General features: G+C 39.8%; 1 protein-coding gene across 4 annotated transcripts in view; it reads left to right on the top strand.

Annotated features, from left to right (window-relative positions):
• syne1b (spectrin repeat containing, nuclear envelope 1b) overlaps positions 1-22141 on the top strand; it is a 66361-nt gene that overhangs the window by 6721 nt on the left and 37499 nt on the right. For 2 of the 4 annotated variants that reach the window (XM_060879578.1, XM_060879579.1), the window contains exons 3-55: positions 2225-2320; positions 2533-2616; positions 3320-3412; positions 3514-3692; positions 3813-4009; positions 4336-4445; positions 5136-5243; positions 5340-5477; positions 5721-5885; positions 6391-6503; positions 6603-6771; positions 6857-6953; positions 7599-7801; positions 8004-8168; positions 8293-8445; positions 8533-8676; positions 9019-9186; positions 9339-9497; positions 10088-10252; positions 10391-10525; positions 10710-10868; positions 10996-11204; positions 11431-11539; positions 11626-11790; positions 11990-12157; positions 12251-12427; positions 12628-12768; positions 12885-13045; positions 13579-13729; positions 13814-14041; positions 14119-14217; positions 14381-14568; positions 14701-14824; positions 14901-15067; positions 15174-15327; positions 15421-16046; positions 16575-16754; positions 16853-17003; positions 17124-17282; positions 17434-17616; positions 17705-17806; positions 17895-18098; positions 18309-18516; positions 18651-18763; positions 18899-19104; positions 19283-19432; positions 19548-19839; positions 19929-20101; positions 20218-20527; positions 20766-20930; positions 21034-21390; positions 21555-21691; positions 21863-22040. In XM_060879578.1, coding sequence (XP_060735561.1) covers positions 2225-2320; positions 2533-2616; positions 3320-3412; positions 3514-3692; positions 3813-4009; positions 4336-4445; positions 5136-5243; positions 5340-5477; positions 5721-5885; positions 6391-6503; positions 6603-6771; positions 6857-6953; positions 7599-7801; positions 8004-8168; positions 8293-8445; positions 8533-8676; positions 9019-9186; positions 9339-9497; positions 10088-10252; positions 10391-10525; positions 10710-10868; positions 10996-11204; positions 11431-11539; positions 11626-11790; positions 11990-12157; positions 12251-12427; positions 12628-12768; positions 12885-13045; positions 13579-13729; positions 13814-14041; positions 14119-14217; positions 14381-14568; positions 14701-14824; positions 14901-15067; positions 15174-15327; positions 15421-16046; positions 16575-16754; positions 16853-17003; positions 17124-17282; positions 17434-17616; positions 17705-17806; positions 17895-18098; positions 18309-18516; positions 18651-18763; positions 18899-19104; positions 19283-19432; positions 19548-19839; positions 19929-20101; positions 20218-20527; positions 20766-20930; positions 21034-21390; positions 21555-21691; positions 21863-22040 — 9135 coding nt within the window. Of the gene's footprint in view, positions 1-2224; positions 2321-2532; positions 2617-3319; positions 3413-3513; positions 3693-3812; positions 4010-4335; positions 4446-4646; positions 4698-5135; positions 5244-5339; positions 5478-5720; positions 5886-6390; positions 6504-6602; positions 6772-6856; positions 6954-7177; positions 7199-7598; positions 7802-8003; positions 8169-8292; positions 8446-8532; positions 8677-9018; positions 9187-9338; positions 9498-10087; positions 10253-10390; positions 10526-10709; positions 10869-10995; positions 11205-11430; positions 11540-11625; positions 11791-11989; positions 12158-12250; positions 12428-12627; positions 12769-12884; positions 13046-13578; positions 13730-13813; positions 14042-14118; positions 14218-14380; positions 14569-14700; positions 14825-14900; positions 15068-15173; positions 15328-15420; positions 16047-16574; positions 16755-16852; positions 17004-17123; positions 17283-17433; positions 17617-17704; positions 17807-17894; positions 18099-18308; positions 18517-18650; positions 18764-18898; positions 19105-19282; positions 19433-19547; positions 19840-19928; positions 20102-20217; positions 20528-20765; positions 20931-21033; positions 21391-21554; positions 21692-21862; positions 22041-22141 lie in introns of all 4 variants that reach the window. The other 2 variants (XM_060879577.1, XM_060879576.1) reach the window with 2 other exon arrangements.

The following is a 22141-nucleotide window of genomic DNA, read 5'->3' as shown; positions in this document are numbered from 1 at the left end:
TTAACTGTATTAACAAGAGTCATAAACCTTTGTCTTTTAGATTAATATAATATATTCAGTGTTCTCCTAAATCTCTAATAATTGTCCAATAGTTTGTGAATATTTTCAGACTGATTCTCCTGATCAGGATATGGAAAGGATACAAGTTATGATCACTTTAATCACCTTTTTTTAACTCACTTTTATTTTTCCACCCACATTAACTGGACAGCCTAGAAAATAGCACTTGATACAGCACACCCCGCTTCAAGAGCTATTTTTAGGCAGGCCGGTTAATGTGGGTGGAACCAATACTGAATAAAACTGAGAAATCTGCAGTAATACAGTGAGAGACACATTTTAACTGACCACATCAAATACACTTGAATATGAGAATAAATCTTTTCAAAATGCATTATTTAAAAAATGTGGAAAAAAAAAAAAAGTGTTTGCCTTATTAGCACTCAGTGTCCCCACTGTCTAATGGAATGTGTGTGTGTGTGTGTGTGTGTTAGATTTGGAATTGTATGTGTGCAGATGGTGCACAAGAAGGCTTGGAACAATTCTCAGCAGGAGAAGGGCTGCTCGCAAGGCCTTTGGCATTTTGGATAGTGCTTTTGTATGACACATGAAAAGATAATATGAAGATTTTTGCAGTATTTCAGCCTTTCAGCCTTTTACACTAGGCAAAGACATGTAGGTTTGTGGCATCTCTCTCAGCTTGATTAATTCATTGTTTATGATTAGTTGCTTTGGTGACAAGGGACTTTCCTGCCACAGGAGAGAATAAGCTAGCAGGAGTGGTGGATTTAAGTATTCAAGTCCAGACCCAGATTAGATTCAGAGGCCCTTTTGTTTTAGAGGATTTGCCACAGCAGTTTAGAGCATGGCATTGAAAAGTATAGAAGAGTGTTCATGACAGCCACCTTTAGAAGGCAGTACAGTTATGTGTTTTGATTCTGGATATGCACTGCTTTATTCATGAATAATGTCCAAGATAAACAATACATTTTCATCTATTGCTCTATTTCCAGATATTGCAAATAAACATTGCTTCCAGACTCAGTATAACCATTTGTTTGTCCCTGTCCACTTGAGCAATCCTGTGTATTTAAAGAGAATTGTCCTGATTCACCATGAAAAGTGCTCACTGAGCTCTGAGTCAGCATTCACAGTTTCTCATTGTTTCCATTTCCTTTAACATTTTGTGCCCTTAATGTTAATTCTGTTTTGATATTCTAGTAAAGAAAAATCACTGTGAGGCCATGGCACTTTGCATCTAATCAATTCAAAAGCACATTGTGTTTTGTGTCACAAAGAATACAGAATAAGGTATAAATAGTTAATGACTCTCAAGAAATATTATGTTTGTATATTATTTGGAGTTTTAAATTCATATCAGACTCCAAAAAGCTGTCCATAAGAAATCAGTTAAATATAATCATTATAATACTTGAGGGGTTCAAGCTCCAGCACTGCCAAGCTGTCACTGTTGGGCCCTTGAGCAAGGCCCTTAACCCTCACTGTTCCAGGGGTTCTGTATCGTGGCTAAAGCTGTGCTCTGACCGTAGCCTCCAAAGATGGATATGTGAATTTCATTGTGTTGTAATTTATGTGTGACAAAATAAAGGCTTATTATTATTATTATTATTATTATTATTATTATTATTATATTTTTATATATTCTTTTCTGATGTGGATGTATTATGTTGTTGTATCCTGATCTGTTGTGGAAGTATTATGTTGGGAAATGTGGAATTGTGCCATGTGGGTAGCCTACGGTCTCGGCATGAACAGCATGACTTTTGTAATTAGTGTTGAGAAAGTGAAGACTTTACATGCTGTTGTTTGTAATGTGGGTGCAAAGATGTAACAAACCTTTGGAAAGCCATGCTAGTAAAATATGTCACTTTAACAGTTATCTTTGTGGCAGCTTTTATTTACCTTTTTATTCAGAAATCATGCCGGGTAACGAGCCAGTTTATCAAAAGCAGTGTGTACTGAAATCTAAAACCTTGCTAGCTGTAATTTCCTCACCTGATGAATATAACACTTTGATCAGTTTGCGTTTGGCTGTTTGGCAGATTTAAACAGTGTTACTTGTGTTTGTGGTACATGCAAAAGAGAAACATACTTCAGTTGACAAAAAGCCTGTTATTTTCAGAACTGTATATTAGCTAGGTTTTCCTAGGCTTCCACACATCTTATTAATCTATAATCTTTTTGTTTGCGCTATTTTCCACAGCGTAAACCTCCTCTAGAAATCAATGACCTTTTTGAGGACATCAAGGATGGGGTGAAACTGCTGGCTCTGTTGGAGGTCCTGTCTGGCCAGAGATTAGTAAGTGCTACTATGATATATTTTTCATTATTGTTGTTTTAGCAGCTTTACACATTACTCTTCTATGTGTTTTGTGAATTTTAACAGACTTACAGTAATCATAAATTAAACTTGAGTGCAAAAAAATTGATTTAAAAAATCAGTAGGATAGACTTATGAATCAAATTTTATTCTACTGTCATTTTGTTTTTGTTCTGTCCATCCATTCACAGCCATGTGAACAGGGTCGGCAGTTGAAGAGAATCCACTGGGTGTCCAACATCGGAACTGCTCTGAAGTTCCTGGAGGGCAGGAAGGTAAGCACTGTTTCTGCCCTAAGATAAATTTTCCTTTATCTAACACAGCAGTAACCTCATAATGGCTATGCCTGGCAACCTGCATTAACAAAAAAGGGTTATTATTAAATATACACCTGCCCCATCCATGTAACTACGTTCTTGTTATGCTGCAACTTACAATAAGAATAAAAATAGATACAGAGAATGCAGGTAAGACTGTCCCTTAGTCTGTGTCTGGAGTGTCCAATGTGTTACTACACTCTCTCTCCTGTCATGCCTTCTCTCAGTCTGTGTACAGAGGATCTCCGGTTAGTACATTGTGACGCAGCAGCTCACTTTTTGGTTTATGGCTGTTTGCTCATGCCTAGCTGTTTATTCAGAGAAATTTTAATTCTCTCCAATACATTGTATCTACACTGCAATTAAGTCTTATTAGTTTGCTTCAATATGTTAAAGAATACCAATTTTAAAAGCAATTGCGTGCTTTCTGAATTGGTACAGAGCATAGGAAAAAGCATTTTATTTATTCCCTGTTGAACGTGAAGCATATCTTTTTTGCCTGCAGCTTTTTTTTTTTTTTTTTGCCTGGCATGTGTTAATTCTCATTGACATTGACAGTGTGACATTTTATTCCCGTTGACATAGACAGGTCTCTTATTTTATATGACTATATACATTGGAAAAATATTAAGTTGAACCTTGTAAATTTGTATTTTTACAGATCAAGTTAGTAAATATAAATGCAACTGACATTGCTGATGGAAGACCTTCCATAGTCTTGGGATTAATGTGGACCATTATCCTGTACTTTCAGGTACACCCTATGATTAACCCTAGTCATAATATATCATCTTTATACTTTAAGAGGTCAGGATGTTCATCCACACCACCTTAATGTACCAATGCTTTTTGCAGATTGAAGAGCTGACAAGTAACCTCCCAGCCCTCCAAGCCCTATCCAACAGTGCTTCTTCTGTAGATAGCATGGCTAATTCAGAGACTGCAAGCCCACCCATGAAGAGAAAAGTCATCACCAAGTTCCAGGGCAATGCAAAGAGAGCCATGCTCCGATGGGTGCAATGCACAGCAACCAAGTATACCATGCTTTTTATACATTACAATAAATTTGGCTTCAATGTTACACAGTAAATAACTTCGCATTGTGTTTAAAGATGCGTCCAGTTCAAACGTTTTATTTTTGTTGATTTTAAAAGCCGCTTGGGGATCGAGGTGAAAGACTTTGGTCCTAGCTGGCGTAGTGGTGTGGCCTTCCACTCTGTCATATATGCTATTCGCCCAGACCTGGTGGACATGGAACTGGTAAAGAAAAGAGGCAACCGTGAGAACCTGGAGGATGCCTTTACTCTGGCAGAGAATGAGCTGGGCATTCCACGCCTCCTAGATCCTGAAGGTGCTTTTTATCTAATCTTGTTGTATTCCCTTACATAGTATTCTCCTTAATTTTGATATACAAGAAGACATGATAGAAGTTTTAGGTAGGCTGCAGTAATTTCCATATTTAACTTACATAGCTTGCAGGCCTCATGATTAGCATGTACACCATATGCTGCTCTAGGAGGATGAAGAGGCTGGCCTGGCATAATTACTGGATTTAAAAGCAGGCTAAATATATTGTAATTCTTTAGGGGCTTTCTTTTGCCTGCTACACTGTATTTTTACACTACAACACTTATTGCACAGTCTAGTTGTGTTCATTACCATTTGTGTTTTCTGCAGACGTGGATGTGGATAAGCCTGATGAGAAGTCTATAATGACATACGTGGCTCAATTCCTTAAGCACTATCCAGACCCCCACCAATCTGAGACAGATGGACAGCAAGAGGAGGTTTGCTTAAGAGTCTGCACCAAATGTCACTCGCATGCTTGTGTTCTTACTAAATTTATGTAACTGCTTGCTGTTACTTAATCGTGTCCCTGTGGCGCTTGTTTATTATGCAGTCCAACCCCTTACAGGAAAGATTCTAGCCTTAAACCCACCCTTCGTGCTTCATATGCTCACTTTGTCGTCTGTCTTGTGCATTTGTAGCTGTTTCTTCGTTCCATTCCAACTTTTGCCCTCTCTATCCCCATGCTGCAGGTAAGTGCTGAGCTCACTTTATGTCTGCATGCATCCTGATTTAGTACCTGCAGTGGACTCTCCCTCCATTCTTTCTTCTCTCTGTTTTTTCTCCTTTCATTGCTCTTTCCGCTAACATCTCGATGGTGTTGTGTTTGCATCTCTCTGTGTGCCTTGCTTTCCTGGACAGTATGATCCTCAAGACATTGAGCTAATGCTTGAGGTATGTTTCTGTTCTTGGTGATTAGTAACAGTGTGAAACATGTCTATTAAAATGGCAAATTGCTTAGGCATTTCTTTTTGGTCTTGTTCTACAAAATATTACTTTTGAATGTTTTTACCAGTTCTGGGGGTGTGTTCTGGGTTTTTCTTGTGTTTGAACATAGATACCTAGATACAGATACAGAGGAACTGGTAAAGAGGAATAGATGATGAGTAAAGATGTATGTGTGTGTTCAGAGAGAGGAAAGAAAGATTCTACGAGAGTGGAAGGCCTGGCTGGATCAGCTGGAGAGAGACATACTTCGTGCACAAGGAGCAGAGGGCAACCTCACTGAAAAATATCAGGTAACTCAGCCGATACTGCAGGCTGATAGCTCACACAGGGTTTCTGCTTTCTTAAATACTGAAGACTAGAGCACACCTATACCTTTTGTTTTTCAGGCCTTTAAGAACTTCCGTGTGCAGTATGAGATGAGGAAAAAGCAGATAGAGACTCTGTTGCAACCTGTGCATAAGGACGGTAAACTCTCTGTGGACCAGGCGGTGGTGAAACAGGCGTGGGAGCAAGTGTCGGTCCGGGTATGCATTTCACATCATATTATCACAGTCCATCTGTTTAAAGACAAACAACCACTTTCTGAACTGCTCTTGTTGCTATGCATTTCTGCATGAGTGAGCTGTCATTGATTAAGGAGCAAATACACTGAGAGAGTTTTGATTAAAGGAACCATCAAAACCATCATGTGGAATAGGCACTGAAACAAGGCTTTTTGAACCGTTTACTCTGTTAAAAGTTAAATTTCTTTTTGTTTCGTTTGCCAGCTTCTGGACTGGCATGTTCATCTGGATAAGTTTCTGCCAGGTCCCTTGGGAGTGATTGGGGCCTGGCTCCATCGTGCAGAGTTTGCTCTCAGGGAAGACATTCCCATTCAGCAGGCCCATGAAGAGACGGCCAACATCATCCACAGGAAGTTAGAGCAGCATAAGGTATACTATGGCGGAAATATCAATTATTTGACCTCCAGATTTCTTTTTTGAAGGCACAGACACACAGGTGCAGATGGATCTTAGCTCCTTCGAATCTGAGCTGTATATATGTAGATCCCCTGCTTGTTTTCTACATGCCTGGGTGGGTTTCTTCTGCGTTCTCTTTGTTTCCACCCACCTCCCAACAACATGCATGTAGATGGCTTGATTCTGCTAAATAGCTTCAGTGTGCATGGTGCTCTGCAATGAAATAAGGTTCAGGGGGCATTCCTACCACATACCCAGTATAGGCCCCAGATCCAGTGTGACCCTGACCCTGGTTCCTGAAGATAAATGACTGAATGAATTTTTTCTGATTCTATATGCTGTCTATGTTATTTCTAATTTCTAAACATCTGGAAATGCCTGACCAAGAATAATGTTCTATTTGGGTCTCGCAGTAATCCAGCCCAAGGTACAAGGTTATAACTGACTACTGATGCTGTCGTTTTTGTTTTTCTTCTAGGAGGTGCTATTAAATTTGGAAGGTCACAGACAGACATTTCAGCAGATTCACAGGGATAGAGCAGTAAATGGTGTACCTGTGCCACTTGAACAGCTCCAAGACATGGCAGAAAGGTCAGATTTGCTTCTGTTCAGACTAGAAGAGAGTGTAAGCACACACATTTAAATATAGAATTCAGTAGCATTATTTTATTAATATACTACTATCCACAGATTCAATTGTGTGTCCACCTCATCTCATGTTCACCTAATTAAACTGGAATTCTGGGAAATGAAGTATCGTCTTATGGCATTCCTTATCCTGGCTGAGTCTAAGCTCAAGTCTTGGATCATCAAATATGGCCGACGAGACTCTGTGGAGCTGCTTTTACAGAATTATATTGTAAGTCTACAATTCTGTACTGCCTGAAATAGACCGATTCAGACTTTATAGAAATGGATAATCATTAAACCTTTCTTCTATACAGGCATTTATCGAGGGTCATAAGTTCTTTGAGCAGTATGAGACAACATTTCAGACCCTTAAACAAGCTGCAGACATCTACATTAAATCTGATAGCTCAGGTAAGATTAACCAATAACCTCTTTGTGCTGCAGAATAATTCTTCTGTCATAATCATTTGTTGATCCATAGTGGTATCATTTCTTACAATGTCTTGATTTCAGACTTATATGTTTATAATAGTAGGAGATTTCTGTTCATTTGTGTTCATATATTTGACCTGATAGAGATCCTTACCCATGTAGAGTGTATGTATCAGGGCCTAATTGTCCATCTCATATTCTAGGCTGTAGAATCTCCAGGAGAGGTATGTCTAGAGAAATGCAGGCAGTTGCTACTAGACCCATGACACTATAATCAGTGTGCCCTCTTCTATTATGGACTGTGCACTAATATTTAATCTTTTAACCCAATTCTAATCATGTAGTTTAGCACTACATTTGACTTATTCACATGCTAACAACTACTGCCATCTCACTATGATGTAGCTCTAATTTCTTGGTACACGACCAGGATAATGTGCACTGAAGATGATTATGTTGTATTACATATTTTGCACGACTTCTAATCTAAATATTTTAAACAATGCTCTCAGTAGTATTTTGTAACTTCTGTATTTCTTTTCTTATTATTGACAGAATTATTATTTATTTTTAAAGTATTTCTGCAGTGTGAAAATGTACTCATACAATGCTGTATGGTTTCAGCTGAGGAATGTGAGGGGATGAATAAGTTCCTAAGTGAGACTATGGCACAGTGGAGAAACTTGTCGGTGGAGGTGCGCAGTGTACGCAGCATGTTGGAGGAGGTTATTTCCAATTGGGAGAAATACAGCAGCAAGGTGGCCAGTCTGCAGGCCTGGCTAGAGGACGCTGAGTCTATGCTCAACCACTCAGAAAATGACAAGCGTGTATGTAGAAAAGGAAACACAGAATATGATATAAGCTTTGCATTTAGTTGTCACAGTTAATTGTCAGGTTGATGACCCTAGATGTGTCAGATTTTCAGCATCATTACTGTTGTCTTCTACTGATAATGTTTATACTGATTTTTTTAATATATAGCTGCTAGATAGCGCTTGCTCACAGTTAAAAAAGTTGTATTCTTTGTAGGAATTCTTCCGCAACCTTCCACACTGGATACAGCAGCACATGGACATGAACGATGCAGGGAACTTCCTGATTGAGACTTGTGATGAAACTGTGTCTAGAGACCTTAAACAGCAGCTGCTCCTTCTCAATGGCAGATGGAGGGAGTTGTTTGTCAAAGTCAAACATGTATGTGCTATTTAATCAGCTCGTTCATTATTTAAATATCATCACTCAATACATGACCTACAGTATTAGATGGATTCCACGTCCTGCAGATGACATTAAATATCAAATTTGTCTCCACATGCAGTATGCAAGAGCAGACGAAGTGGACAAGCTAAAGAAGGACTATGAGGATGGTGTCTTAGCTTTAAAGATTTTTGTAGATACATCCAATGAGAGGATGAATGCTCCTGTCCAAGTGTCCTTTTTGAACATACGAACATTCCTACAAGACATTGAGGTAACAGTGACCTCCAAGGAGGTGTTATTAATTATTAATAAGGTTTTTCCCCGCATACATTTGCATTTAAAATGTGTATTTTCACAGGATATGAAACATAAAGTGCCCTCTATGGAGGCAGTGTATAAAACAGCCACACGCAATGCCCAGCAACTGACCAAAGACACTTCACCGGAAGAGATCACAGACATGCTGGGTGTCATGGAAACCATTAAAGAGGAACTTAGCAAGGTGTTTGTCTCATGACCTATTCAGACATAACATCCAATACATTTTCCTGTGTCTTGTTGCATCTCCAGTGAACACTCGTTTCAAATCATGTCATTTTAAAGCCAGAAGCAAAATCCTAGATAATACCAAGTGAAATCTCAGTGTTTATATCTAGCTATTGGATGGCATTTTCAAATGAAACAATTAAATTAGTAAATTAGTTGCACTGTCCACTTGTGATCCAGTTAGCTGAGACAGATGTTAATGTCATATATGTCTAATCTGCTTGATTACACCAAACAGGTTTGACATTGTCACTTTTTACCCTTTCACTAACATTGTGCTGACCCTTCTGTATTTTAGATAAGGGAGAAGATCATGCCTTTGCAAAGAGATTCACAGGCCTTGCTGCCTCCTTTAGAAGAAATGGAGAAGCACATCACCGGTTTCTATCAGTCTTTGGAGAAGGCCAGTCGCATCACCAGTGCACGTGACTCTGAGACCCCAGGAGACTTCCAGCAGAAGTGTCAGGTGGTTAAGGTCATGGGTCAATGACAGAATATACCACAAAGTGACATACAGTACATGCTGTATATGGTCTACACAGAATGCCTAAGAATGAAAGTTAGGTCTAATTTGAAGCCTAATTTGTGACTGTTGTTTTTTTTTTTGTCTTTCTACAGGAACTTGTGACATACCAGCAAAGCTGTAAAAAGTGTCTTACAGTGATAGATAAGAACCATCAGATCATAATGAAAGCTCTAGAAGGCAGTAAAACTTTGAGGCACCTAGACACATCTTTGCTGCAAAAAAGAGTAGTAGAACTTCAGGCCTCCTCACAGGTGAGAATCGCTACAATTTTCATAGAGTCGTGGTCATCTATGTATGGTTAGTTATCTATGAGATGACAAGCACAAAGGCTGGTATGGAGGAAAAGGGTATTAGGGTAGGGTTCCAAAGCTTCAGCTTCGGTTGTAAGTATAATCTGTTATACTATAGAGTTTAGTCCTTTAGTCTGTCCAGAAAGCTGATGCGTCGGTAGAGATGAAGCAAGGGTTAAATTCCACTGGTACCACTAAGAGCAGGTCTAATGTAGGAGAACATTATTTAAATTAAAATAGACCAACGTGTTGATGAAAGACATTTAAACCCATGAGTATACTCAGAGTTTGAAGTATGGGACACCATGTAATGTCATGTATTAATTATGAATACTGAAATGCAAGATGTTCAGGGTGGATTTTTTCATAAAGGCAAAAATAATTCTTAGTTTATTAAGTAATAATGAACAAATTATTGAAAACTTAATTAAAAGTAAATTAAATTAAAATTTAATTTAATTAAAATAAGAAATTTCTAATACAACATATTTGTTACCTTGCATGGATAATTTTAAAGCAGAATTTTATATTGTGTATTGAAATTCCTAAAGGCAATGGTAGAAGATACCACTGAGTGGAAGAAGCATGTTGAAGCCAACAGCAGCTTATTGAAGCGGTTTGAAGAATCTCGGCTAGAGCTGGAGAAGATTCTTAAAATAGCCAGAAGTTGTATGACAGAGAGAGGAAACCCAGAGGACCTGCTCAAAAAGCACACAGTAAGTGGAAAACCTCTAGAAATCTGGTATTGGGGGCTTAAAGTAGGCCAAGGACAAAATTAGCACCTCTTTCGGTCACAAATAGAAATACTCTGGAGAGTCAACAAGTATATGTAATTATTGTTTACTTTTCTGTAGGAGTTCTTTGCACACATCGATGAGCGAGTTCTTAATTCATTTCTGAAGGCCTGTGATGAGCTTACTGATATTCTGCCTGAGCAAGAGCAGCAGACTTTACAGGAAACAGTCAGAAAACTGCACAAACAGTGGAAGGTCAGGTGACATTCAACTGTACACAACCCGAAACCCCCCTAAAAAACGCATACACCTTTTAAAAATAAACTTGCTAAACGTAAATAAATATAATAAAACATAAATAAAATAAATAAATAATAAATAAAGGTTAATATTCTCATTGGCACTAGACTCAATTAAATACCCTCAATTCTTTCCTCAGGATGTACAGACAGAGATCCCATACCATCTCCTGCATCTGAAAGTGGAGGTGGAGCGCAATCGTCTGACGGCTTCTCTGCAGGAGTGTGAAGCTGAACTGGCTCGAGAGAATCGCAGCCTTCCAGGCATGGGCAGTGAGAGACTAGTGAAAGAGCACAGGGTGAGAACCTCATAAAAATATGTATTTATTAAATAGCATTATGTATTCCTTGTTACAAAATGAACTTTCCATTACTTCGTTAGTTTATGTGTAGAGGTGAATCTTAAGGCCAGGTTTCTGTGTATAGGCTTTTTTCAGGGAAAATGGCCCTCAGATGCTGTGTGAGAAGCGATTGCAACATATGGAGGAACTCTGTTTGAAACTGACAGACAGTGAGCAGGCATGCCACACTCTGGAAAGAGCTAAAACTGCATTTGCTGAGGTTAAAGATGAGATAGAGAGTACTCATCAGAAACTCATGCAGCACCCTGACAAATGGAAAGAGTTTAACAATAGGTGAGGATTTGCTGTTCTTTTTTATATTGTATTATATTTGCTGTCAAGCATCATGTTAATGCATCACCAGTTTAGTAACCTACAGTATATGGTCTGTAAGATCTGCTGTTAATCACAATGACTGAGTGCTATTGTGGATTACAAATGTGCCTAGTATTTATGTTCTTTGAACATCGAACAGTCAATGATGATGGTTTTATATAGTCCCTTTTCTCTTCTTTTACAGATATTCTGAACTGTCTTCCTGGTTATCTTCGAAGGAAAGCCAGCTCAGGCTTTTGCGAAACCGTGCAAGTGATCCCAGTAAACTCATCGAGGTGAAATCCACAATAGAAGTAAGACAGAAAAAGCAAGCAAAAGCATGGGTATACACTATATTAAACCAAAAGCAGCTATGTAATTTTTTTTCATTCACTTACAGAGTTTAAGGAATGATGCAGAGCTACAGGAAGGAAATGTGAGCTGGCTGAAATCTCGTCTGGCTGTGCTAATAGAAATCAGCACTGTGAATGATGCCCAAAGGCAGGCAACTGCCCTCGCCAAACTGTCCACTGACTTCAAGAGCCTTCTCAGCTCCCTCTCTGAGGTAATACCCATCAAGTCCAGTGAGCTGCTATGATTATTAATAAATCAATTTCCCATCTGCATATGAAGCATCAATATGTATATTTTGGCAACGTTCGTATTTTGGCCCTTTTGGTCCCATTAGTTCATTAAGAAACTCTGTGTGTGTGTGTGTGTGTGTGTGTGTGTGTGTGTGTGTGTGTGTGTGTGTGTGTGTGCAGTCTGAGAAGATGGCATTGGCAGTTGGAGATTGTGTGCAGTTCCAGGAGCAAGTGAGGAACACTTTGGATGAACTAACTCAAGGTGAGCAGGAGGTACAGGCAGAGGTAACAAAGATCCTCAACTCTGAGTCTGCAAAAGAAGCTCAACAACTGCTGCTCATTCACCAGGTACCACAGATTCAAATCTTATAGGTTGAGTTATTGGTTGAGAACTGTCTCAGGTCAGATTATTAGTTTATATTTGTCTTTTCTACCTTACAGCAACAACTGAAACGTATGCGACTGAAAAGGAGGGACATGCAGCAGCAGATTAGCCGAGGCCAGCAGCTCCAAGTTCAGGAGGGAATGGGGGAGAGCCTTCAGGATGACCTGCACAAATTAGATACCACCTTGAACCAGATGGACCAAAGCACAGAGGCACAGGAGCAAAGTCTAGAGGTTAGTTAAGGCATAATATCTCCTCGGCAAGGTAACATGCCCTGTGTCATCTCAGACGACCTTTTTTATATATATCCAAAATTATTACTAAAGTTAATCCATTTTTGAAAACAATGGGTAAAGATATTATTTATACCTTTCAATAGTTATTATTGTCAATAGAAACTTTCCTTAATTGCACTTCCCCATTGTGTCTACAGGCAACACTGGCTTCTTGGCAGGAGTTTGACAGCCAACAAGCAGCAGTGGCAGAGTTTGTGAGTAGAGCACGCTCAATCACAGAGAGAGAGATGACTTTCAGTAGCCCAGAGAGCTTAACAACAGAGCTGAAACAAGCTAAGGTGAATTTTCACTTTGAGTTTTGGAAAATAAATTGTCTTTCTATATTTGTGTATTTTCTTAAAATTTTCCTAAATTTCTTTTGTCATCCTAAATATTTTTTTATTGACTATTTTAGGAGCTATTGAAACAGAGTGAGACTGAGGCAGAGCTGGTGAACATGCTGCTGCAGAGAGCTGCAGTGATCCAGCTTGGTCCTAAAAATGCTTCTTTGCTCCATACACAAGCTCACTCACTCAGTGACCAACTGGACAAAACTGTGGCTGGCCTCAAGAAAGAGTAAGACCTTTTTTAGACATGCATTACTTTAATGAATATTTTATGTTAGTGCTATCCAAATATAGCATAAAAAATGTTAACGTCACTATACATTAAATTCATATAGTGTCCGACTTTTCACTTTTGTTTTGTTTTTCATTTCTGCTTCTTCTCTTCATCTAATTATTTTTATTTATATTACATGAACATTGCAGGTTTTGAGTCAATCACAAATTCTTTTGTGAGCTCCTACAATAAAATACTTGCTGTGCTATTGGATTTAGCTACTAGACTTGCAAGATAATTGTAGTAGATTATAACTGAAGGAATTCACAATCCAGTAGAAAGTTGGAATGTGTGTTTTGAACAGTTTTTTTTTCTGAACTGAACAGAGTGTGAATTTCAACAGATTGAATTGCCCTCATTAGCATTAGCATTATTATTAGCAGAAAAGGTGTCAATGTGGAAAAAAACATAAATTTATTGGACCTTTTGGCAATATTGCTATTTTGATCTGTAATATTTGGGGTTGTAACGTTATTTTCTGGTCTTAGTGTGAAAACTCTTGAGGACATAAAAATGAAGTGGGACTCATTTGGCACTGAGTTTGATGATTTCTCCTCATGGATATCTGAAAAGGAAAAAGAGCTTGACTCAATAAAAAGCTCTAATGAACCACTGGAGCAGCAGATCAGAACTGCTAAGGTACAGTTAAGGTTCCAATATGTAGTACTCTTTACATTTTATATCATTGTTTATTAATGTTTTGTTCTTCTTTCCTGTGGCCAGGCTATGTCAGCAGAGCTGCAGGAGCGAGCAGAAATTCTGTCCCAGCTGGAAGACAGAGCTCAGGGTCTATCCCAATTTGTATCATCAGGAGAATCTGCACGAATAAAAGCTCGTCTGACGCAGATTGGCAGATACTGGGAGGAACTTAAGGAGAGCATGGAGCATCTGAATGGACAGTTGGAAGAAAGCTCCAGTCACCAGCAAAAGTTTAATACAAACCTTCAACAGGTAGATGTATATTAAATGTTGATCATAGTACAACAAATCAAAACTGAAAAAAGCGCTGACTCCAATAAATTTTCAAGGTGCAATCAGAGATCGAAGCCACTCAGAAGAAACTGGACACACCTCTTACATCCTGTGCATCCTCATCTGACATCTATAAAGCTCTACAGGACCACATGGTATTATCCAAAACAACATAAGCACAACCATGATTCCCACTTTGAACTATTTCAACATTAATGTGTCAGCATTTATCTTTTTTACAGAGAAATAAATGTTTGCAAACAATGCATGCACTTGTGCTTTGTTTGGCGACGCCTATTGTTTTTTTTTTCCTTTTAGGATTTGTTTCAGTCTCTGGAGAAGGTGAAAGCCACCTTGCTGTCTCTGAGCGCTGGGGCCCGCAGGCTAAGTGAGCGAGAGAAAGCCGAATGTTCAGTAACAGCACTACAGCACAGCTATGAGCAGAGCCTAAAGCAGGCCAAAGACAAACAGAGCCATATGGAAAACCTGTTGTCCCTCTGCCAGAAGTATATCACTTTGAGTTTTTACCAAATTTACAACATTATCTCCAAATCTGTGAAAAATGTAAAAATGATTTCTTATATTACTAAGTACAAAATTATGGGATCTCATTGTTTTGTTTTTATATTCCTCCTCAGGTTAGAAAAAGACTACTGTTCTTTGCAATCATGCATTGAAAGTTGTGAGTCTGTGTCTTCTTCTGCAACCCAGTATCTCACAGTTGACAAAACAAAGCTTGATGGAGAGATAATGGAGCTGAATGTAAGTAAAAAAAATCACTTTTAACTTTTGTTTAGATACAGGAAACATTGGTAATTAATAAAATACCCTTTTCTAGCACCTTCACTCTGAGCTGCAGTCTTTAGAGTCACTATATGAGGGAGTACTGGCCCAAGCTCCAGCCCTTTACTCCGCTGCATCAGATGAACAAGTGAAAACACTTAAAGAGGATCATGAGCAGCTAAAAAAAAGATGGAGATCTCAAAATACAGCCATACTGCATAGGTCAGACATATATTAAAACATATACAGTATGTTTTATAGATGTGATGGCTAATGCTGTGATAGCAAACGTACTATAGTAAAGTATTTCTTTTTCTGGTCGTTTTAGGAAAAAGATACTTCAGGACCATAAGTCACGGGTGGAGGAACATGATAATGCGCTGCAACAGTTCTTCAAATGGGGAGAGTCTTTCCTTTCATCTGTTCACTCGTTCTCCCAAGTGAATATTACAGATTTACAGTTGATTGCCATAGAAGTAAAGGTGTGTCCCATCATTACTTTCATCAGTATATCATTGTCATCAGTGTTAGAAAAGTTTCAACATTGTACAGTTATATTATTATGTTTATGGCAGGAGAAGGCAGAGGTGCTTCAAAGTGAGAACAGCAAAAGAGAGCATCTCCAGCAGCAGACAGAATCCTTGTGTGCCTCGTGTGAACCTGTGGAGCAGCATTATTTACAAAGCCGGCTGGAAAACAGCTTGCAGCCCTACATGCAGGCCCAGCAACTGGTTATGCAGCGAGGTGAGAGTGTAGAGAAGCTAGAGGCTTTCCTGCAGACACATAATGTGGCTGCAGGTGTCCTCCGAGGCCTCAGACAGACTGTGGAGAGTGCTGGTAGCTGGGACAAGAGCCGTGTGGATGAACTACAGCGAGATCTAGAAGGAATCATTCCTGATATCAGCCGTCTGGAGTCTCTAGCGATCAGTCTGGACAGCAGCCTCTGCAAAGCCCATCTTCACCTGGTTGATGCAAAAGAGACTCGCACTTTGTGCCGGTCACTGGCTGACACACTAAGCACAGAGTTGGATGGAGTGAAGACCCTGCTCGGTTCCAAGCAGAGTGAGGCTGAGGCTCTGGGTGCTCTGTGGACCTCCTTCAGACAACGTAAAGAGCAGCTGCTTAAGTGTGTAGAAGACATTGAAGAGAAGGCTGACCAGCAAAGACTTAAAGAGCCCAACCTGCTCACATTACAACAAAGGTACATTAAAAAATATTTTTTTGTATAATTAAAAAGGTTAATGTAATTTTACAAATGAGTTACATATGTTGATGAGTTAGCACGTTCGCCTCACACCTCCAGGGTCGGGGTTCGATTCCCGCCTCCACCTTGTGTGTGTGGAGTTTGCATGTTCTCCCCGTGCCTCGGGGGTTTCCTCCGGGTACTCCGGTTTCCTCCAAAGACATGCATGGTAGGTTGATTGGCATCTCTGGAAAATTGTCCCTAGTGTGTGAGTGCGTGAGTGAATGAGAGTGTGTGAGTGCGTGAGTGAATGAGAGTGTGTGTGTGCCCTGCGATGGGTTGGCACTCCATCCAGGGTGTATCCTGCCTTGATGCCCAATGACGCCTGAGATAGGCACAGGCTCCCCATGACCCGAGGTAGTTCAGATAAGCGGTAGAAGATGAATGAATGAATGAATGTTGATGAGTTACCAAAACTAAATTGTGTTACACCATGTCATGAAAGATTTGTTTTAAAATTGAAACTCTGCATGTGTTGCCATATAGGCTACGGTTTTTTAACCAGTTGGATGATGAACTGCAGTCACACCAGCATGAGGAGCAGTGGCTGAGGGATAAAGGGCAGCAGCTATCACAGAGAGATGCAGAGCTAGCAGGAGAGGTGCTGAGGGAGATCAATCTCCTCAAAACCACCTGGGAGGACACCAAGAAACTTCTTACAGAAAGGTGACCTGCCCTTTTCAATCTCTAATCAAATCAATTGCATATATTATTTATTTCTTAAATTACAGGATGTTTCATCATTCTTATTTCTTACTATCTAGGCAGGAACAGTGCACTGCCATGATTGAGCTCATGAAAGATTACCAGAGTCTAAAATCGTCTATTAATACAATAGTGGAAAATGCAGAGACTGTAGCTGTAAACAAACTTGGTATAAAGGATCAGGAAGACACCAGAAGGTCCCTGTCAAAAGTAAGTATTAATAAATAATATTGGTCTATTAGAACAGCTATCAACGTCTGAGAAAACGCATTTATACTTGGTATGTTGGTAAACCTAACATCAAAAAAACTGACTTCTTTTTTTCATCAGCATGAAGCAATTAAGATGGAACTGACAGCTAATCAGGGGCAACTGGACCACTTCTCAAGTAAAGCAAAACAACTGGTGTGCGAGTTAAACAGGATTCCAGACTGTCAAACCCAAGTGATAAAGACAGAGATGGAAGCTGTTGTGGATCAGTGGCTAGATGTAAGTGTGTCACCACACAAATAAAATCTATTCCATGCTCTTTAATTAAAACTGACTTTTGTCCTTTTGACTTTTTTTTAACTTTTGTTAAAACTGACTTTTTGTCTAGGTCCTTGTAATTTAAGTCAGTCTATTTCCTCTCTGCCAACAGGTGTCTGAGAGAATTGAGGAGAACCTTGAGAAACTTAGAAAAAGTTCCTCTATATGGGAGGATATTTACCATACAAATGAGGAGATTGATAGCTGGTCTAATAGTTGTGTTATGGAACTTACAGACAGCCTTACCAAGTTCAATGACAGCCAGAAGACTGAAAATCGCCTTTCTGAAATCAAGGCATGTGTTATTTTGGCAATTTACAGTTCTTACTTCATACTGTAATCAAGCTGTTGGAGATGGATCTAATGTTTGTCTACCAATGCAGGTTGAGGTGGAACAGAAAGAGAAAATGTCAGGCACAATACAAGCCAGAATGTTGGAGTTGAAACAGCTTTGTAATACCAAAGACATTCCCACATCACTGCAGGTATTGTTTGTAATACTGGTCCATTAACATTTAAGCTAGCATGACTATATTGTTGCATGCACACCTGTAATCTTGAATTCTCTGGCAGGTCATGGAGGCTGATCTACAGAAGAAGATAAACAATGTGCAGGAGTTGTGCACACAAGCAAAGAACAATCTAAGTGAATTTTGCTCTCAGAAAAAACAGCTAGAGGGCTTCCTTTCCCAAATGACTGAATGGCTGAAGACAGTGGAGGCCTCATTGCTGGATACAGCATCTGGATCACCTCCAGAAGAGATCTGCAGAATAAAAGTAAAAAAACACTGAATTGTTCATGTTATGCCCCATGAACTTTGACCATCATAGTTCAATGTAGTATGTAGTCCATAGTAGTATGTAGTAATCAGATTTAAATTAAAGCTGTCTGTCACACTGATATCTTAACTTAAAGTAACTTGTCTTTATGAAGCTTACTTTCAATTGGGTGTAAACAATTGGGTGTTGTTTTTTTTTTTTTTGCAGGATATACAGAAAGAGCTGCAGAACCAGCAGACAAGTATAGACTCATCACGAGAGAGCCTGAACACTCTTTGCAGGAAGTACCCTTCTGAAGAGCTGGCTGGCCTTGGGACCTCTTTAACTGATCTTATCAAGAAATATGAAACTGTCAATCAGCTGTGTGTTAAAAGGTTGGGATCAATGCAGCAAGGACTACAGCAGCTCTTTAGTGGTGAGAGTTACTATTCTCTGATTGAAATCAGTGAGCTTTTTTTTGTTATTAATAGGTACCTTAATGGTAGGTTTATATTATGTGGTATTTGTTTTCACACTAAACTGCTCTCTCTTTATTGTATATCTTTTTAGATCTTTTGAAACAGTTTCACTCTTGGCTTTCTGGACAAAAGGACATAGTGAGAGAATGCTCAGATTACTCTGGTGACATCAGTGTTGTAGAGCGCAAATTGCAGAAGCTGAAGGTACAGCTCTTCCAAGTCATACATTACATATGACATATCCTCATCATCTTATATCACTTTATCAAGAGCAGATATACCTTTATTCATCCCACAGTGGGGAAATTTGGATGCTTATTGTGCTCTTGTGTTCTTCAGGGGGCTCTAGAGAGGGTTGAAGATGGAGAAAGTCGTCTAACGGATGTGTGTCAGGAGGGGGAGAAACTCCTGCTTCACCTACCTAAGGCCAGTGCTGGCCAAGTGCAGCAGAGCCTCTCATGCATCCAACAGGACTGGGACAGTTATGTGGAACAGTGCAGGCTGAGCCAACAGAGTCTTGAGGAAAGTGCCAGTCTGCTCAATGGGTGAGGACAAAATCTTTATTTTATGGTACTAAGTGTTTTTGTTATATTGTTTCTATAGTGTTTTGGCAAATGCTGGATTTATTGCTAGATAAGGAATAGTAGGGAAAAGACCGGATTCTATGGGATAATTTTTTTTATGTGCATGTATATTTATGAGCTGTTTTTTTTGTCTGTACAGCTTTGAGAACAATCTGCAGAGGTTGAGCCGCTGGCTGGAGCGTATGGAAGTAAGGCTGAGCACGGAGCTGCCTGAAAGCAAGCATAGTGAGCAGGAGAAAACAACATTAGAGAGAGTTGAGGCATTTTATGAGGAAGCTCTGAAAGAAAGGTAAGATATTATTACATTAAATGAATTTCTGTCAGATAACACACATTGGGTGAAAAAAGTAATGCAGAACTATACAGAAACTTAATTTTACATGTTGATGTATTTGCTCCTATAGGGATTCATTTGAGAGTCTGTGCCAAGAAGCTCAGACTCTGATTGAGGGAGGTCATGGCAGTGGTTCTGAGTTGCGGGTGTCAACACAGCTACAGATGCAGCAGCAGACTCTGCTGAAAGCAGTGAGAGAGCGTCTGCGTAGCTGTCAGCTCAGCCTGCAGGAGCAACAGTCTTTTGATGAGACACTGAAGACCACATGGGCCTGGCTCAGTAACATACAAGAGCGACTCTCAGCTCTCAGCAGCACCACTGGCAACAAAGAGACTCTAGAAAAGAGGCTGGGACTTGTACAGGTAAGCAATACAAGTGAATCTCATTGATATTCACTTATCACTTATCTTAAGGAAATGTAGTATTGAAAAACTGTTTGATTGTGTTACAGGATATCTTGTTAATGAAGGGAGAAGGAGAAGTAAAGCTAAATATGACTGTAGGGAAGGGTGAGCAGATTGTGAAGAACTGTAGTAAGGACAAACAGAAGATTATCAGTTCTCAGCTTCAGAATCTGAAAGATTCCTGGGCTAACATGCTTATGGCTGCCATGAGCTGTCACAGGTATGGTTATACTAGTGCACCAAGTACAAACATGCAACTTAACTTGCTGCTCAGTGTGGGAGACATACAGTAGTGTAAGAACTTGAGATTTATCTGCATATGTGTGTATAAAACAGTCGTCTGGAGTGGACAGTGACCCAGTGGGGCAGCTATCAGGAAGGGAAAGCTCAGTTGCAGCAGTGGATGGACACAGTGGAGCAAGAGGTTGAAGTCGCTCTTCCTCAACAGCCTGGACTGAAGGAAAAGGTCTCTCTGCTGGAGCGCCTGCGGGCCATAGAGGCTGACACTGATAGCAATTCAGCAACACTTAGTCGCCTGAATGAGAAAGCGACAGAACTGTTTGAGAAAACTGGAGACCAGGCCTTTGCAGAAGAGCTTAGAGAAGATCTCAGTGCCCAGTTCTCTGACATCACAGCAGTTATCAAGGTAAATTTGATGGCTCTGTTATTCTGTTATGTCTCTGTTATGCTTTCATATGTAGTTCTTAAATTTTTAGTTGATCCTCATCACTGATCCTTATTATTGATGATTTTAAACAAATTATATTTAAGTATTTAAGTATATATATTGTATTTAATACTGTATTTACACACACACACACACACACACACACACACACAAAAGCAGTGGTGATGTAGTGCTAGAGTGTTGTTATTTTCTGTAGAGTAAGGTACAGCAGATGGGTGAGATAGTGAAAGAGCATGAGTTGTATCTGGATTCTGTTCGGGAACTGAATGACTGGCTGACCTCTGCGAAAGAGGAGCTTCAGCGCTGGTCTGACATGTCTGGAGATGCTGCCTCTGTTCAGAAGAAACTCTCTAGAGTGCAGGTAAGGGTGTGCAATGAATTACAATCATTCATACAGATACTCTCAGAATAGCCTTAGTTTACTGCAAGTATGTGATTGCTGACATTCCTGTTTGTGATGGTAGGAGTTGTTGAACTCCAGGAAGCAGGGCAGGGAGAGGCTGGAGCGAGTGCAGCGATGTGGACCAGCAGTGCGTGATCACACCTCCACTGTAGGGTGTGAAGCTCTGGAGAGGGAGGAGGCAGGACTACTTTCTGCTTGGGAGCAGTGGGAACATGGTGCAAAGCATGCGTGCTCTGGCCTAGAGGCCACACTGGCTCAGATGGCTAGCTCAGATCAGGAATTCAGCACTCTTGTTGCACAACTAGAACAGGACCTTCAGGAATTTAGCAGTCGACTGAATGAATGGCGTGGCACACTGCAGCAGGTGGAAGCCATGGACACCAGTGAGGAAGCTGTGCAGGCCTGGCAGATTGCCAAGGTACAGGATTTTAAAGATTATCAGACATGACATACCAGACTTAAGACATATTAACTATGTTAAACAACAAAAAGAGCACATTTGTAGCACTGTCTTTATGTCAGTGAGTCACTTCATCTTACCTACTATAAATTCTAATCAAAACTCATGTTACTATGAATTAGGACACCCTGGAAGCATTACTCAATTCAGAACCCATGTCAGACAGTCTGAAGTCACAGCTGAACGACCTCTGTCGTTTCTCCAGAGACCTGGGAACACAATCCACAAGGGTATCCACCCTAATCAAAGAGTATAACAGGTGAGATGTTTAATAAAGGCTTATAAAGGTTTAGGTTCATAATGAGATAAAACACGATGGTAAAATTAAGATAAACACAGGAGTCCTTCTACAAGCTCTGCTATATCTTGAACCTGTAAAAAGTCATATATAGACCAATAGACAGTTAGATTTTCCTCTTTTCTGCTGCAGCCTCAGTTTGCATGCCTCTCGGGAATGCCAGAGAAAAGAGAAGCTGCTGGAGCAGAAATTCCGTACTGCTTTTCGAGAGTTTCAGCAGTGGCTGGTCAATGCTAAAATTAACACAGCCAAATGCTTTGATGCCCCTCAAAATCTAAGCGAAGCTTCTTCTAGTCTTCAGAAGATCCAGGTACTCTGTGCATACCTTAACAAAATATCTTTCTAGATTTTCAGACAATTTAAACTAAGATTTAAATTCAATTTTTTTCGAGTTAGTAAACCACTATAGAA

Source organism: Tachysurus vachellii, chromosome 10 (genome assembly GCF_030014155.1).
Source record: "Tachysurus vachellii isolate PV-2020 chromosome 10, HZAU_Pvac_v1, whole genome shotgun sequence".
In the NCBI taxonomy this organism is placed as follows: domain Eukaryota; kingdom Metazoa; phylum Chordata; class Actinopteri; order Siluriformes; family Bagridae; genus Tachysurus; species Tachysurus vachellii.
This window is presented reverse-complemented; position numbering and strand designations above follow the sequence as displayed.